At 41.5% G+C, this 16,478-nt stretch overlaps 2 protein-coding genes across 5 annotated transcripts in view; one reads left to right on the forward strand and one right to left on the reverse strand.

Annotated features, from left to right (window-relative positions):
* pask (PAS domain containing serine/threonine kinase) overlaps nt 1–5,910 on the forward strand; it is an 88,069-nt gene extending 82,159 nt beyond the window's left edge. For 3 of the 4 annotated variants that reach the window (XM_068041787.1, XM_068041788.1, XM_068041791.1), the window contains exon 20: nt 19–5,909. In XM_068041787.1, coding sequence (XP_067897888.1) covers nt 19–263 — 245 coding nt within the window. In that variant the 3' untranslated portion in view covers nt 264–5,909. Of the gene's footprint in view, nt 1–18 lie in introns of all 4 variants that reach the window. The other variant, XM_068041789.1, reaches the window with a different exon arrangement.
* Nucleotides 1,845–15,284, reverse strand: mterf4 (mitochondrial transcription termination factor 4). Its single transcript, XM_068041793.1, has 4 exons — nt 15,216–15,284; nt 14,191–14,716; nt 10,666–10,850; nt 1,845–8,016 (listed from the first exon to the last, which is right to left on the reverse strand). The coding sequence occupies exons 1-4, from the start codon at nt 15,246–15,248 to the stop codon at nt 7,660–7,662; spliced, it is 1,101 nt and encodes a 366-aa protein (XP_067897894.1). The 5' UTR covers nt 15,249–15,284; the 3' UTR covers nt 1,845–7,659.
* Between the last annotated feature and the right edge of the window lie 1,194 nt (nt 15,285–16,478).

Consider the following 16,478-nt stretch of genomic DNA (forward strand, 5'->3'; position numbering starts at 1 on the left):
GCTACATTTTGTAACCAGGACCCTCTACAAACAGCTCTGCTATGGCTGGAGAGGACTGCAGGGGATTCATTCCTTCTGTGAAGTTCGCAGGCAGTGAGAATGAAGTGTGTGCTGACGAGGATCACTGTGCAGATCTCCTCCGGGGTGAACATGGATGTTGCGAGCAGTATGGGAGTGACGAGGAGAACACAGATCATGAAACACTACCTTCTTCTGCAGAGCTCCAGTATGACCTCCTGGAATACCTGCTCAGCCAGGACTGAGGGGTACGTTCTTGTACTGCAAACTGGATACAGGGTAGCTGCTGTCGCACTTGTTTTAAGTTGTTTTTACTTCATTGTATTTTCATTCTGTAAGGTGCATATAGTGCTGTGGGGGTCTGCTGTGCTCCTGTGAGTGGAGTAACATGCTGTGGGGGTCTACTGCACTTCTGTGAGTACAGCACCATGCTATGAGGACCACTGAACTTGTGCTGTAATCTCTCAACACTTTCAGTCTGAAGGCAGTTATTCTTGCTTATGACTCCTGAGACAGCTGTGGCCCACACTTACCCCAAGCTATCTTTTATCAGTGAGCCTAAACTAGAAGTGCCAGTAAGTAAAATGGCTTCTAGATCGAGTCAAATCTAACTTCCATACATGCACTTTGACTGGACAGCAATTGAAAACCATCTCTAGCCTTGGGATACTGAGGCAGTCATAGGGTCACCATCATTTCCTCAGTTGCAACTCCTTAATTTAGCATAGGGTAGCGTGTGCAAGTCCCTGCTAAATTCCAGGGGCCTTCAGAGTATTTTTCAAAATGCAACAGGTAGTAAAGACAGAGACATCCTGCTCTGACAAGTCAGTGAACATAGAGCCATTGACATAGACCTGTATGAGTCGGTGTGTGGGCAAACGCAAGACTAGTTCTGGTGTTTGATCTGTAATATGGTAAAATGTTAATGGGAAGCAACATGGATGATGGTAATGTTTTCCCCAATGCAAATAACAGTTCCCAGATTGGATGTGCCTTCCCTCACTATTGCGTAAAAGTGTAGAGCTATCCTGTCTGATGAATCAGTGGAACTGAGAATTTCTACTCTGTTCCATTAGCGTAATGTATATTACCATCAACTGGCAAAAGGTGCCATTTGGTGGTTATTTTAAGAGATTAGTTAAAATCGGGGCATATTGTAGTGTTGCTATTGATTTCAGGAGCCCTGGATTTAATATCCCCTTACCAACAAAGGCCCTTTACTCCGTCTGATTTATTCTGGAAATTGTGCCAGCTTATAAACATTTAAAGCAGTTATGATTTGTGGTATCACACAGTGCAAGTCGTTGTGGCATGAAGTATTTGCCCTGCGAGGCAATGGAGCCATCGCTGGGAACAGAGAAGCCATTGCTGGAAATGAATAGAGCTCTGCACCTGGGAGGAAAGCCATTTCCCTGAATGCATGGAGTTTTCCCTGGGTCAGTGGTCACCGTTTGTAGTGTGCAGAGCTCTATGCTGGGGTGTTAGAATGCCCCTCACAAAATGTAGAACTTACTCTAGCTGTTAGACTGCTGCCTGTCCCTTAATATTGCACAGAGCTTACTCACCCTACGAGGTGGCAGCACTCAGACTGCCCACTGCATGCAACTGATGCTCAGACTATCCAATCGAAGAGTTTGAGTGCTCAGTCATATTGACTCGTCCCCAGCTGGCTCCATCACAGGCTGGGAACTCACTGTAGTTTGCTCAATACCTTGAGTCGAGGGTGAGTGGTTTATTAACAGTTCCATACCAATTAGTGCTTCACAGGAAGACATGCTACTGTCCTCAGATAACCGCTTGATTTACTCCAAGTAATGCAAGATACTGTATGAACCTTCAGTTTTATGGGAATTTTAATATTGCAAATGTTGCTTGAAAAAATCCATGAAGATATTCTTTCCAATTTACTGTTTAATTTGGAAGCTATTGTTTAACTAGTTATGGCAGATAAGCTGTCTCTGTCATGGAGACTAATATGTATTACCTGTAATAATGAAAGCCTATTCTCCTCCCTGAAAGTGCCTTAGTGCAGAGATAAATGTAAATATAAAGAGCTACTTACAGCATCCTAAAAAATACATTACAAACTGTTGATTACTGAATATGTTGTTAACCACATAATGTAGTGGGACACAGGGTTGTGAGTATTTATAATAGCATTTTAAAAAAAAAGTTTAACACTCCTATATTGACTCAATTTATAGCTCCAATACATTTCAGTAACATTGGATTTATACGTGTTGTGATTAAACAGAACAATCCTGCATATAATTTCACAATAACAAGCAGTTTAAATATTCTTACGGTCAAATGCTGAGGATGCCTTAACATTGCCTTATTTCTGTACCATTATTTTCTTTCTCTGTGACTATTCATCTAAATAGTGAATACTAAGGAATTGTCATCAGTGTTCACTGATCAAATCACATTAGAGATTTTTTAGTTAGATTTTGTAATGAGTTAAGCCCTTTGTTTTTGATTTGCACTGCCCAGTGTGTAGTGCTGTTTGTCAGTGTTGGAGCCTGGTTGCCTTTGTGCTGGGAGAATTTGGTTCCATATCGGCCATCTTAATGACTGCATGGTATCCACTTTGAAGCAATAACCATTCAGTTCCTCATTGCTCATGCTGTATGACCTCGGCCATGGTTGATCCATGCCCTGCATGATTCATAATACATAAAGACTTTCTTTTGCAGTACATCTGTGTAAAGTTTGTAGAAAATGACATCCTCTGAAGTTACATGACTCTTGCAGTCCTAACAACTGAATTCGTCTGTGATTGAGAAGCTGTGAAGCCAGGGTTCACTGAAGTCTTTTGTGGTGCAGTGTTGTACCCTAGATTACCTGAGCTCAACACAACAGAGATCAGTGTCAATCCCTAAAGTAAAAGTGCATACTCATAAGATCCTAACAGTAATAGGTTACCTAAACTTACTATTTTGTCATTACCAATATCCTGCAGTTAGTTCTCTTTAATTAAAAAGTGGTTGAGGTTTTACACAGCAAGTGGTTAGGATTTGGACTGTACTACCTGAGTGTGGTGGAGGCAGATTCAATTGGCGCTTCCAAAAGGGAACTGGTTAAGCCCCTGATGAGAAGAAATTTGCTGCGAAGAAAGGAAAGGTGAATGGGACTAGCTGAGCTGCTGTTGCCAAGAGCTGGCACAGAAACGATGGGCCAAATGGCCGCCTCCAGTGCTGTAGCCATTCTATAATTCTATGAAAATAGCTGCTGATTGCAGGCATAAAATGCATTTGTTCAAGGTTTCCAGCCATTCAGACTAACACTTCTATGGAGTAATTCTCACGCTGATTCCAGTAAATTTCTCCAATTGTGACTGACTGCTTGTTAAGTTATAACTTTAATTGTAAAATAAACAGAGGATTGAGTGGTCCAGATATATAGTGATGGAAGCAATTACCTCTTTTCATTATAAGGATGCAATCCTAGGTCCATGTGACCAATAGAGCCAACACCAAATTTTCTTAAATACCAACAGTAAAGTTGCCATTAATGGATAGTTATTTTAAATTAATATATTATACATTTTTATGCACTAATGTGATACTAGTCTAGTATTCTGACATCTAGTTTTGTACGAGCAGCTGATTTCACTTCTAGTCCTAAAAAAGCAACTTGGCAAGCAGATTGTTAACCTTTGCACTACATATTTACCCAAGGAAATTGTCAGCTTTTCTTCAGTTGTTTGAACACAACCATCTCCTGATCAATGCAGAAGATGGACTCTTACTATTATTTTGTTTCACATATTATAAGGTGAATATATATGAGAAAGTTTCCTTACAGGTTGGCAGTATAAACACTATGATTCCCTCCTGAATTACATTGTAGTTTCATATGATAGAAACGGTGAGATAAACAGCAATGGAATATACTCAGCCACCTCACGGGAATGTGCAGGATTTGCTGTCCAACACTTTCACAATGTGACACCAAATCCAACTGTTTAGTCAGGATAGATCTGCCATGTTTCACTGCGGCGAACTCCTGTGTATTTAAAAAGCTCAGTTGAAGTTTGTCGGGACTAACCGAGCTTCTCCCTTCAACCTACCCTGAAAGATGGTGCTGTTTCCTGGAAGATCATGAATTATTTACATCATGTCAAGGAAACAATATCACATACTTTTAAATACATTTGTAAAATTAACCAAATAGCACCTAATTGTGTAGTGGACAGGGCAACACCAGCTGCTGTAGTCATGGGTTTGAGTCTGTGATGATTGTCTTGTTCAACTGTGACTGTCTTTGTTTATCTGGTTACTTTTGCTTCACGAAGGATTAACTATTGCTCAACTTGTCTCTCCCTTTGTGGAGCTGGCTACTGATATGACACAAGCTTGTGACAGTCACTCTGGATACTACCTTCTCATCTGCAATAAGGTGACTGTAAATAACCATGATGGCACCAGAATTATATAAACTAATCAGTTATATGTTTCATGAAGATTCCATGTGCCAGGATGGAGTAGTTAAACTTTGTACCTCCTTGTCTTTTACTCAAATTACATATTTTTGTATTCAGTGTGTAAACAGTAAATCTATTTTAAAGATGTCTACTTTTAAAAATATATTACATTAATGTTTCCTAATTTGTAAGTTATGGTCACCTGTAGCAGCATCAATTTGCTTCAACACATTCCAGACTCTACGCACCTACATCAGAAGCCTGGGGATGATTACCTCATTCAGGTTAATAAAAGCTTGTGCAACAGTCACTGTTTGAAAGAGAAAGGGCTTGATGGGACACCTTGCCTTAAAGTATTTCACAATCAATTACTTCTTGAATGGCAGTCAGTGTTTTTATGTAGGCAAATATGGCAGTTAATTGGACACAAGGAGGTCCGACCATCAGTTGAGAAGACTGAATGGCTTTGGTGGTGTTGTTTGTGAGGAGAACGCTGGCCAGGAGAACGTCTTCAAAGACCAGACTGGCATAAGATCGTTCTGTTGACCTGAGCAGGTTTCATCAGAAAATAGCACTATTCCCAAATACAACACTACTGCATGGGAGTATTAACCTAGTTCTCAAGGCCTGGAGTGGGGCTTGAACCTGTGACCTTCTGACTCAACAAGCAGAGTACTACCAACTTAGCCAAGCTGACACTTTATTTCTCTATCTAATCAAAGATTGTTGCTAATTCATATCACTATCTACTGTTAGGACCGACCGCTCCAGTCAAAGCCCCCAATCAAAATATACGATTCTGATTGTGGTGGGAGAAACACACTGATAATTCAATCCCGTCGCTCCACAGATCGCCTAACATATCATTTAAAACTTTCCAAATTAAAGACCCCGCCAAATTGTACCATCTATTAACCCCCGAATAAGGCTAACCAAACCTGGTGTCTTTAAATCAATAAATTAACTCTTTAATTAGAAGAACTAAATTCTTAAACACTATGAAGATATAAACATTTAAAATAGAAAAATTAGAGTCCTTACAAATTTACAGTCCAGTGTTGCTTGAAGTCCTCACAGTCGTCCGCTGTGGGAAAAAAGGTTCTGCTACAGTAGAACAGTCTGTAGTTAACTTCAGCAGTAGGTAATGCTTTCCTTCTCCAGCAAATTTCAACAATTAACAACTTGCAAACACTTTAGCTTTTTTGAGAGATAAAAGATCGTCACAGTTTAACTTCCCTTTAATTTAAATTACCAGAGATCTCTTTACTGGCTTGATTTTTTTTGGAATTTTGGAGAGATAATTAAACAGACTAAAATCCTCTTCCTTCAGTTTAAATGGTTGAGAGCTTTTTTTCTAGGTGCTGTCATTATAGCTGTGTCCTCTGTGTCTGTGTTCTGTTCGAACAAACTGTCTTTGACTAAAAAGCCAGTTCAAAATTGAATTGTAACAAATGTATCGCTTAATGCTCATTCCCAGTGTCTGTATCTATGGTAATGAGAATGCACCCTTTGAATCGCAGTCTCTAAATGGTTGTTTCTAAGGCAATGAAAATGCACCTTCCTACAACTCCTGAGGCTTGCTGGTTCTTAAAGCAATACTGATCCTTTTCAAGCCTTAAAGGTAAACTGCACATTCCCAAAAAAAAACTACAGGACCATGACACAATTATTTCATAGAAAACTCTTGCCTGGGTTTCAGATCCTGATGGTGTTTAATTAGATAAACTAGCAGAGACCCACAAAACGTTTGCAGTGAAATTAATATCTTTATTGCAACAGTACTTTTTAAAAATTTCCATCCTTCCTATGCCATACCCATCCAATTCCTTTCATTTCTTTATCATCCCCATCCTACCCCTTCTTCCTATGCCAACCCTATCCCCCACCTCCCATGCCATTCCCCAAGTCCCTCCAGCCACAGTAACTTTGTTGTTGGGCTCCCCTTACGTTCTGATGTTCTTTCTCCACCAACCACTCCTCCTCCACTGCTAGCAACTTGGCAGCTGCACGTGCCTCGTGCACTTCAGTCAACATCACATTGGAGAAGCTATACCTCAAAGCAGCAACCACTAACTAAAGCTCACAGAAAAGTCCTCTTTTTTGCTGGGGTGTCAAAGAGCACGTGGGCAGACACAGATTCAAGCCCTGCTCCTCACTTTCTGATCTCGGCCTTGATTTATCAGAAGGAGTTGAAATGTCTCCAATCCCTTGGGGTGTGGGGGAGAGAGAGGGGGGAAAATCAAATGAGAGAGTTACATCATGGCCTTTCCTGGCTACAGGGGCTTTGGTAGTGGCAGAGGAGCCAGGTTTGAGGCCTGCCTGGCCTGTCAGCTGCAGAGTGTTCAGCTAGTCATAAAAAGAGACAAAATTATCTGAAACAAATAAAAATAAAATGGGACTTTCATGATGTCTGAATTTAGCTGCTCTCTTGACCCCCAAATTAATACAATATGTGCTTCACACACTCCTGTCCTTTGTGTGCGCCAGGCTCCACCACCAACCAATCTGAAAAGTACAGACAAAAACTGCATATCATTATCGATAAGCTACATACACTAATGAGTCACGTTACTTCTCCCATAACCAGATTTGCTGCTGCTCACTTATTACAGTCTGTTCCTGCAGTTTGTGCTGTTAACACTACAAAAAGGATGGTGTTCAGTTCAGCTGCAGCAAAGATCTTGTTTCTGCTTGTTTTGAAATGTAGTTTGATCCTTTGTTCTGAAAATGTGGAGGACAGAATATTCAGCACTTGGACACTTGTTAATATTTAGCAATTCACTGAGAATTGGGAGGGGATTTTTAATATAGGTCAATCTCATTTAGTAACTTGTTGGTGAGAGGAAGGATCACTGGCTTTTCCTTCCAAATAAAGTAGTGAAAATAGAGGCCAGTCAGCAACTGTGGAGAAGATAGTTCAGCATTTAGGTGAGACCCTTCTTCATCTTTGTTATTCAACAACCAATAAATTCTTTACACCATTTTTGTTTCTAGTTACATTCCATCATTTTTAAAACCTGATTGAAACAGACTTTGTGAGCAGACTCTTGCAGAGAACAGTATGATTTCTGTTTTTTTAAAAAAAAGTAACAAGCATTGCTTGTGTTTTCATCAGTGAGTTTTAACTGGTTTCCTTCAAACCCCAGCATCAAAACCTAATTGAAATCACCACTGGCTCTAATTGCTTTCTAGAACACGACCCTTTACTGCTTTCCCTAAAAAGGACCCTCATCCTCCTCACTGCTAGACTCTTCCTCACATTCTTCTTTGTCTTCCCATTCAGAATACTCAAGTTCTTTCTCAACCTCCTCACGGCTCAGCAGTTTCTTAAAGACTTCAAACTCTCCCCAAGATGACATGGCCACTTTAGTCAGGAAATATTCCTCGCTGGTGGTGAGGATGTTCTTTGGTTTGGGGTTTACAATCTGAGTCTGACCCTTCTTATCTGGAGTCTGGTAAAGTCCTAGCCGTTCCAAGAAGATGTGACGCTGCTTCAGTTCTTCCAGTGACACCCGAAATAATCCTGATTTTGTTATTTCTGATTGTTTTATTCCCATCCGGAAATATGCATACTGTGGAGGAATATGGAAGGTAGAGGTAATGTAGTATCAAAAATATGGTTCGTACTAAGTACCAATATTTATGACAATTGGATACGTGTCATACATTTTTGGAAGGGGAAGATGGAATTGCGATGTAGGAGAGCAATATCACTACTGTGAATTAAATCTCTTTCTCCCTTTGCTCGTATCTCGCACTATCTGTATAGCATAGAGGTGCAGAACCCTGTCATATTGCTTGATCCTGAGCTCAGCTTTATTCCCGCATCTGATTTTTCACCTGCATCATCCACCTCTGCAGCTGAAATTTTAATCCCTGCCTATCCCTCACAACTGGACTTTTCCAGGATTCTGCTTGCTAGCCTCCCCATTTATACAATTCGTAAACTTACATCCAGAATTCCACAGCCCCCTGCCCTCACCAAGATTCACTGGTTTCCCAGGCCCCAAAGCATCTTGTCCGTGCTTTCAAATCCCTCATGGCGTCACCCCTCCTTACCTCCACGATTTCCAGCCTATGTCCCTGTACATACCATCCAGTGCTCCACAACTTACGTCTTCATTCATTCCATCAATGGCCGCTCCTTCCCTTTGTCTCCCCATGAAACCTCCAGCTTGCCACCTCCCTCGCCTCCTTAAGAACCTCTGCATCCATTCACTACCCACTGCCCTGTTAATGTCTTTTTGTACATAATTAACATTATAGGAATCCAAGTTGTTACTCACAGCAGTGTACATTAACCTCAGTAAATCACATCCTGCTGTACCACAGAACTTTACAGTATGGAACAAGGGCACTTGCCCATTGTGCTGATGCTGAATCTCTGAACAAGCTCTCCTCTGTTTCATTTAACTGCCCTTTCCCTATACCATTTAAACATTTTCAAATATTTATCCACTTCTGTTTTAAAAACTTACAGATTCTGCTTTCACCACCATTTCAGGAGGCATTCTATGTCTTCACAATTCTCTGTGTTTAAAAATGTTACCCTATTCTCTCTATGTTTCTGTTGATGAATTTATCCCCTTTGTAACTGATTCAACCACCAAAGGAAATTTTTTTTTTATTTTATTTTTATTTAGAGATACAGCACTGAAACAGGCCCTTCGGCCCACCGAGTCTGTGCCGACCAACAACCACCCATTTATACTAATCTTACATTAACCCCATATTCTCCACCATTCTCCTACCACCTACCTACACTAGGGGCAATTTACAACAGCCAATTTACCTATCAACCTGCAAGTCTTTGGCTGTGGGAGGAAACCGGCAACCCACGCGGTCACAGGGAGAACTTGCAAACTCCGCACAGGCAGTACCCAGAAATGAACCCGGGTCGTTGGAGCTGTGAGGCTGCTGTACTAACCACTGTGCTGCCCAATACTTTTAGAAAGAATTTATATCCTGTCTTTGATGACCACAGGACCTCCCGAAGCACTTTACAGCCAATGACACACTTTTTGAAATGTAGTCACTGTAAACATAGTAGTCAATTTGTACAAAGTAAGCTCCCACAAACAATAATGTGATAATGACCAGATAATCTGTTTTTTGTGATTTTGAAATGAGGGATACTCCCTGCTCTTCTTTGAAATAGTCCACCTGAAAAGGAAGACGAAGCCTTGTTTTAATATCTTATCCCAAAGACGGCACCTACAACAGTGCAGCACTCCCCTTGGATGTGAACTGGGTGTCAGCTAGGCTTTTGTGCTCAAGTCCTGGAGTCAGATTTAAACCCACAACCTCCTGACTGAGGCACGACTGACAGAAAAAATTTTCATTCCCATACTGGGAACCAAATCTGGGCCATCTGGGTGAAAACCAGGAATCCTAAGCGAAAGGGAAATATTTTAAATTTGAGCAGCTCTATCAGATCTTGGCTTTCTCTGTTCTTGTGAAAAGCCCAGGTTTCTCATCATGATTGAAGCTGCTCAGGCTGGTGTGATATTTCCATTTTGTAATAAACTACTCTCATGTCCTAAGACTGCCAAGTGAACAATTAGTGGTGTAGATTCATGCCACCTAGGAAGAAGGCTAGCACCACCAGGCTCACTTTTGAAGTCCAATATAGAGGAAAGAGATTTTTGTTTCTCAGATTGGGCTAGGTATGAACCCAGGTTCCAGTTTATCCCTGCGCATTGCATCAACCAGCACACTGGTCTACAGCATTTTTGTTTACAACAGCCAACTTCTAGTACAGGCCAGCTGGTGGTGAACAGAGGGCTAGGGCTAGTACAGGCCAAAGGAGGGTGAACAGAGGGTTAGTACATGCCGATTGAAAGTGAACAGAGGGCTAGTAAAGGCCAAAGGAGGTGAACAGAGGACTAGTGCAGGCCAAAGGAGGTGGGTGAACAGAGGGCTAGTACAGGCCAAAGGAGGTGAACAGAGGGCTTGTACAGGCCGCCTGGTGGGGGACAGAGGGCCGGCACAGGCCGACCGATGGCGAACGCAGGGCCGGCACAGGTCAACTGATGAAGGGTGAACAAAGGAAGGATGCCAATCTCAACCACGTCATCAGTATATAAACATAAAATTTTAAATCTAAGGATTATCCATCAGAATAATTTTTAAAATATAGTTGATAAGGGAGAACTGGGGCAAGAGAATGCATAAATAAAACAGGATAGTCGAACACAGTCTTACAAGGATGTGTCTATTACCTGGAATTTATATTCCAATTCTTCAAGTTTCTCAAAAAGGACATTGGGTGAAGTCTGGAGGATTTCTGTGATCTGCTGTCCTGTGAAAATACACTTGTCTTTGAAGAAACGAACTGTGTTGTTCACTTGCTTTGCAGAGAGATTCAGGATCTGCGGACAATGCACCAGGACACGTTGTAGACTGCCTACAGAAATGAAACGCACACAGAAAATCCACAACGGGCTTGCACAGAGCGTTCCAGTACACAATATATTTCTTCACTCTGACACAATGCATTGTCACTCAATGCACATCATGCTTGCCTAATATTATTGAATTCTTTGAAAAATTAACAGAAACTGTTCCATTGCTTGAGGGAAATAGACTTTTAGGGCTACAGGGATACAGCGAGAATAGGACTGACTGGATTGCTCTACAGAGAGCCAGCATGGACTTGATGAGCAGAATGGCCTCCTTCTGTGCCATAATGACTCTAAAGTTTCAACAAGGGTAATGCAGTGCAAGTCATAGATTTGGATTTTCAACAGGCCTTCGATAAGGAACCTCATATTAGACTCCTGTCTAAGGTCAGAACATGTGGCGTCAGGGACAAGTAGCAATATGGATAACAACCTGGTTACAAAATGACTCAGGAATCAGAACTACAATTTCAAAATTTGCAGAGGACACCAAATTTGAGCAGTATCATTAATAGAGAGGAGGATTGTGACAGAAGTACAGGAAGACATTAATAAACTTGCAGGATGGGCATGTAATTGGCTCATGAACTTCAAAATAGGTAAGTGAGAAGTGCTGCATTTAGGTAGAAAGATTAAGGAGGTAATATACTTCTTGGAAAGTAAGTGTCTAAATGGGGTAAAGGATTTAGGGGTAGAGAGACACAAGTCACTGAAAGTCACGACACAAGTTAATAAGGACACAAAAAGTAAACAAAGCACTGTGATTCATTGCTGGAGGGATAGAATTGAAAAGCAGAGAGGTTATTTTAAACTTGTATAGAACCTTGGTTAGGCAGTACTGTGAACTGTTCTGGTTTTCATTTTATAAAAAGGATATTGAGGCACTGGAGAAGTTGCAAAAAAGATTTACTAGTTTACTAGAATTATACCAGAAGTGACAAGTTATACCAATCAGGAAAGATAGGTATATCCCCAGGAAAGCTGAGGCTCTTTTCTCTAGAAAAGAGAAGACTAAGGGGTGACCTGATAGTCCTCTTTAAAATCATGAAAGGGTAGGGTAGACAGAGAAGATGTTTCAAATTGTGGGAGAGACACAACCAGGGTCCATAAGTATAAGATATTATTAATAAATCTAATAATGAATGGAGGAGGAACGTTTTTACCCAGAGAGTGGTGAGAATGTGGAATTCACCACCACAAGGACTGGCTGAGGCAACTGGCATTGATACAGTTAAGAGGAAGCTAGATAAATATGAGGGAGAAAGGCATAGAGGGATATGTTGATGGGTTTCCATGAAGAAAGGTGGGAGGAGGCTCGTGTAGAGCATAAACACGGCCAAATGGCCCCTTTCTGTGTTGTAAATACTATATAAATAGTGTTATTCTAGGCACCGTTCCAAAAACACATTACCACACGGATGGATTGTAACAATACACACACACACACAATTACAGTACTATTCAATGCATTTTCACACATTGTTACACAATAGAGTGCCACATAGTTATTCAATGCAATATCACACCAACACATGCACATACATGTGGCCACCATTCCCATCAACTAACTAACCTTCATCTATATGATCCATGTCCTTCAGCATTTTAAACACTGCAAGTAAGTTTTGTTCTGTCAATCTATCATAAACAATAGGACACCTGTGTCCCAAGAGCCCTCCTCAGATGCCTGGGGAAATTCCCAGAGTGTTGTAAGAGGTAGCTATGGAGATAGTGGATGCATTGGTGATATTTTCCAAAATTCTATAGATTCTGAAGCGGTTCCTGCAGTTTGGAAGGTCGCAAATGTCATCCCACTATTTAAGGCAGGGAGAGAGAAAACAGGGAATTACAGACCTGTTAGCCTTACATCAGTCATTGGGAAAATGCTGGAATCTATTCTAAAGGATGTGATAAATGGACACTTGGATAATAATGATCTGATTGGGCATAGTCAACATGGATTTATGAATGGGAAATCATGTTTGACAAACCTGTTGGAATATGAGGTAATATACTGGCATGGATTAAGGATTGGTTAACAGGCAGAAAGCAGAGAGTAGGATTAAACGGGTCATTCTCGCATTGGCAGGCTGTGACTAGTGGACAACCACAGGGATCAGTGCTTGGGCCCCAGCTGTTCACAATATATATCAATGATTTGGATGTGGGGACCAAATGCCATATTTCCAAGTTCATGGATAACACAAAACTAGGCGGGAATGTGTGTTGTGGGGAAGATGCAAAGCGGCTTCAAGGAGATTTGGACAGACTTAGTGAGTGGGCAAGAACGTGGCAGATGGAATATAATGTGGAAAAATGTGAGGTTATCCACTTTGGTAGGAGGAATAGATGTGCAGAGTATTTCTTAAATGCTAAGAGATTAGAAAGTGTAGATGTACAAAGGGACCTGGGTGTCCTTGTCAATAAGTCACAGAAAGCTAATATGCAGGTGCAGCAATTAAGGTGGCTAATGGTATGTTAGCCTTTATCGCAAGAGGATGAGAGTACAGGAGTAGTGAAGTCTTGCTTCAATTGTACAGAACCTTGGTTAGACTGCACTTGGAGTACTGTGTGCAGTTTTGGTCCCCTTAGGAAGGATATTATTGCCATAGAGGGAGTGCAACGAAGGTTCACCTGACTTGTTCCCGGGATGGCGGGATTGTCCTGATTGAAGAGAGATTGGGGAAACTGGGCCTGCTGTTTCGAAGAATGAAAGGTGATCTCATTGAAACCTACAAAATACTTAAAGGGATAGACAGGGTAGATGCAGATAAGATGTTTCCCCTGGTTGGGGAGCCTAGAACCAGGGGACATAATTTCAAAATAATGGGGAAGCCACTTAGGACAGAGATGAGGAGAAATTTCTTTACTCAGAGGGTTGTGAATCTTTGGAATTCTCTACCCCAGAGGGCTGTGGAAGCTCAGTCATTGAGCATGTTTAAAGCAGAGATTGACAGATTTCTAAATACAAATGACATAAGGGGATATGAGGATAGTGTGGGAAAAAGGCATTGAAGTGGATGATCAGCCATGATCATATTGGATGGCAGGGCAGGCTCATTCAGCTTCATAGCTGAATGGCCTACTACTCCTTTGTTCCTACAGAGGCAACAGACAGGAAATGGCAATGGTCATGACAAAGTGAAACCAGTGCAGAAGGGGAAAGAAAATGAGGCACAGAGAAAATGACCCTGAGGTTTTTATTGTAAGTATAGCTGGCTTACTATCTTTTTTTTATTACCCAGGATACCATCTTGATATGATGTATACTTCCCACTCAATGTATTATATTAATACTGGCCCCATCAGCAAGTGAAACCAGCAGTAACCAATATCACATATTACCTTCTCCCAGCCCATGCTTCCGCAGGTTGTCAATGCGTGACTGCAGTTGATGGTCCTTTACTCCAAACAGTTCTGGACATTTCTGCAGGATCTTGATGGTGCTGCTTGGATTTAGGCCAAGGACATTGAGCATAAAGAGTGCAGGGAGGTTCTTCTGTGGAGGCTGTACAGCAATTCTGGGATTCAAAGCAAGTAGCTGTTTCACCTGAATCTGGCTGAATCCCAGCTGCAGAATGGATTCAACCACACTCTCTAATGCAGAGGCATCAATGTTCAACTTTCCAAAATGCTTCACAGCAGTATGTCTGAGTTCTTCCAGAAGCTTGGGGCAAGGAAGCTGGGATTTGGTCTTTGGAGCTGAAGGGGAGTCTGGCAAAGTCTTCTCAGTTCCAGCTGTAGAGAAACTACAAAAGATGTATCTCCAAGGCCCTACATTTTGAGCATTGTGTTTCTCTTGTGTAGAGGAAAGCTGCCAAAAGCTGACAGATGGCTGGATCCTTTGGAGGAGGCAATGCAAGCGCACAGCCTGAAAGATAATAAGACAGGGTCAGGAAAAAAGGGAAACGGTCTACATGGGTTTTATCAATCAATCAGCACAGACTGGATGTGGAGCCTGGAACCTTTCAAAACTCACTCTGCACCATACCAGACCCTGCAGAGGCATTAGGGAGACCCAGCAGATTACGTTCAGGATTGTTTTACATTGTGACTGAATTCCATTTATCCATCATAATATCACTCATTTCATCATCAAGCACTTCAGGATTCACTTCTTCCTTCACATCCTTTCCTTTTACTAAAGACTACTGGAAAAATATTAATTAAATAAATCCACAATTTATTAATGATTCTTCACACACTGAGTCCCCTCCTGCACGGGTCCAAGCCCCACGTTAAGTATTTTTATTGATATAATTCGAAATTACTTTAGAGCTTCTTTAGAATGAAATTAGCACATTCGATATCCCCTCCTCCTCCATTCCCCTCCCTTATTCCCCCTCCCCCTCCTCCTCCCTCTCCCTCACCTCCAGTGTCACCGCTTTCAGCCTCCGGCTCATTGCTGCTCCCGCTCTGTCTCTGGGTCCGACGCAAACTCAGACTTACCAACAATCCGTTCCCCGGATAAATGTTCCGGCCGCGAGTGAGAACAGAAAACAGCCCCTCCCCCAACCCTCATCCACCCCTTCCCTCCCCCCACCCAGAATTGGAGGAGAGCATCTGTCTCTGCTGCAATATTCATTTTTAACTTTGCACCTTCACCTGCCCAGATCTCACTGACAGCTTTTCTACACCCAGTCATTTGACTGAAAATCATTCCATAAGCCTTGCAATTCTCTGGGAAACAGAAAGCAACTTCACATTACAGGGTGAATGACAGTCTACATGCCACAATCACCACTGCCTTAATAAAGTCTATGTCTGGTCATTGTATTTCTCCATGAAAGTTTCTATTTCAAAGTAAAGATATAGGTTTTTACCCTGGCAGGCCTATACTGGCTTGTATTCTTCCAATTCTAGTCATCAGGTGATGATTCAGGCTCTATTTATTCAGTCGAGACATAAAAATTGAGCGGCAGGAAGCCCATTCCTGCTCTGATGAAGTGGTGTAGAGTTTTTGTTGATTATTTACTGCAGTGCCATCCATTCATGCACAATAGCTAGGATCTCTCCATAGAATCTCACCACAACATTGGGAACATATATTCCATAAAAGAACTTTGTTACATAAAATAGAAACATAAAAATCTGTTAATCAGAGTGGATTATATTAAATTCTCAATAACAATTGGCCCAAGTAGAGTTTGATGTGGAAAGGATGTTTCCTTTTGTGAGAATCTAGAACTAGGGGTCACTGTTTAAAAATAAAGGGTCACCCATGTAAGTCAGAGGAGAAATTCTTTGTGTGTGTCATGAGTCTTTGGAACTCTCTTCCTCAAAAGGCAGTAGAAGCAGTCTTTGAATATTTTTAAAGCAGAGACAGATAGATTCTTGATAAGCAAGGGGATGAAAGATTATCAGGGGTAAGCAGGAATGTGGAGTTGAGGTTACAATCAGATCAGCCATGATCTTGTTGAATGGCGGAGCAGGTTTGAGGGGCAGAGTGGCCTACTCCTGCTCCTAATTTGTAAGTTAATGCATCGCTGCAGCTGGGGAGGTAGAATCAGCCTTAGAACTCCTGTAACAGGACTATTCAGAAAAATATCAGCCAGGACTTAGGCTCCTGATCACCAATCAAGAAATTTGTGTGACAGCTTCTGGAAATCACATCTAAACAGTAATTTAAAGAA

The sequence above is a fragment of the Heterodontus francisci genome, chromosome 11, assembly GCF_036365525.1.
Source record: "Heterodontus francisci isolate sHetFra1 chromosome 11, sHetFra1.hap1, whole genome shotgun sequence".
In the NCBI taxonomy this organism is placed as follows: Eukaryota; Metazoa; Chordata; class Chondrichthyes; order Heterodontiformes; family Heterodontidae; genus Heterodontus; species Heterodontus francisci.

What these genes read in the sequence shown, in the direction of transcription:
- mterf4 (XM_068041793.1), bottom strand. Translation starts at nt 15,248, where the DNA reads ATGAGCCGGAGGCTGAAAGCGGTGACACTGGAG. An exon ending in TGAAAGCGGTGACACTGGAG is followed by an intron (nt 14,717 to 15,215) that starts GTGAGGGAGAGG and finishes ATTATCTTTCAG; the next exon opens with GCTGTGCGCTTGCATTGCCT. An exon ending in GAAGCATGGGCTGGGAGAAG is followed by an intron (nt 10,851 to 14,190) that starts GTAATATGTGAT and finishes TCATTTCTGTAG; the next exon opens with GCAGTCTACAACGTGTCCTG.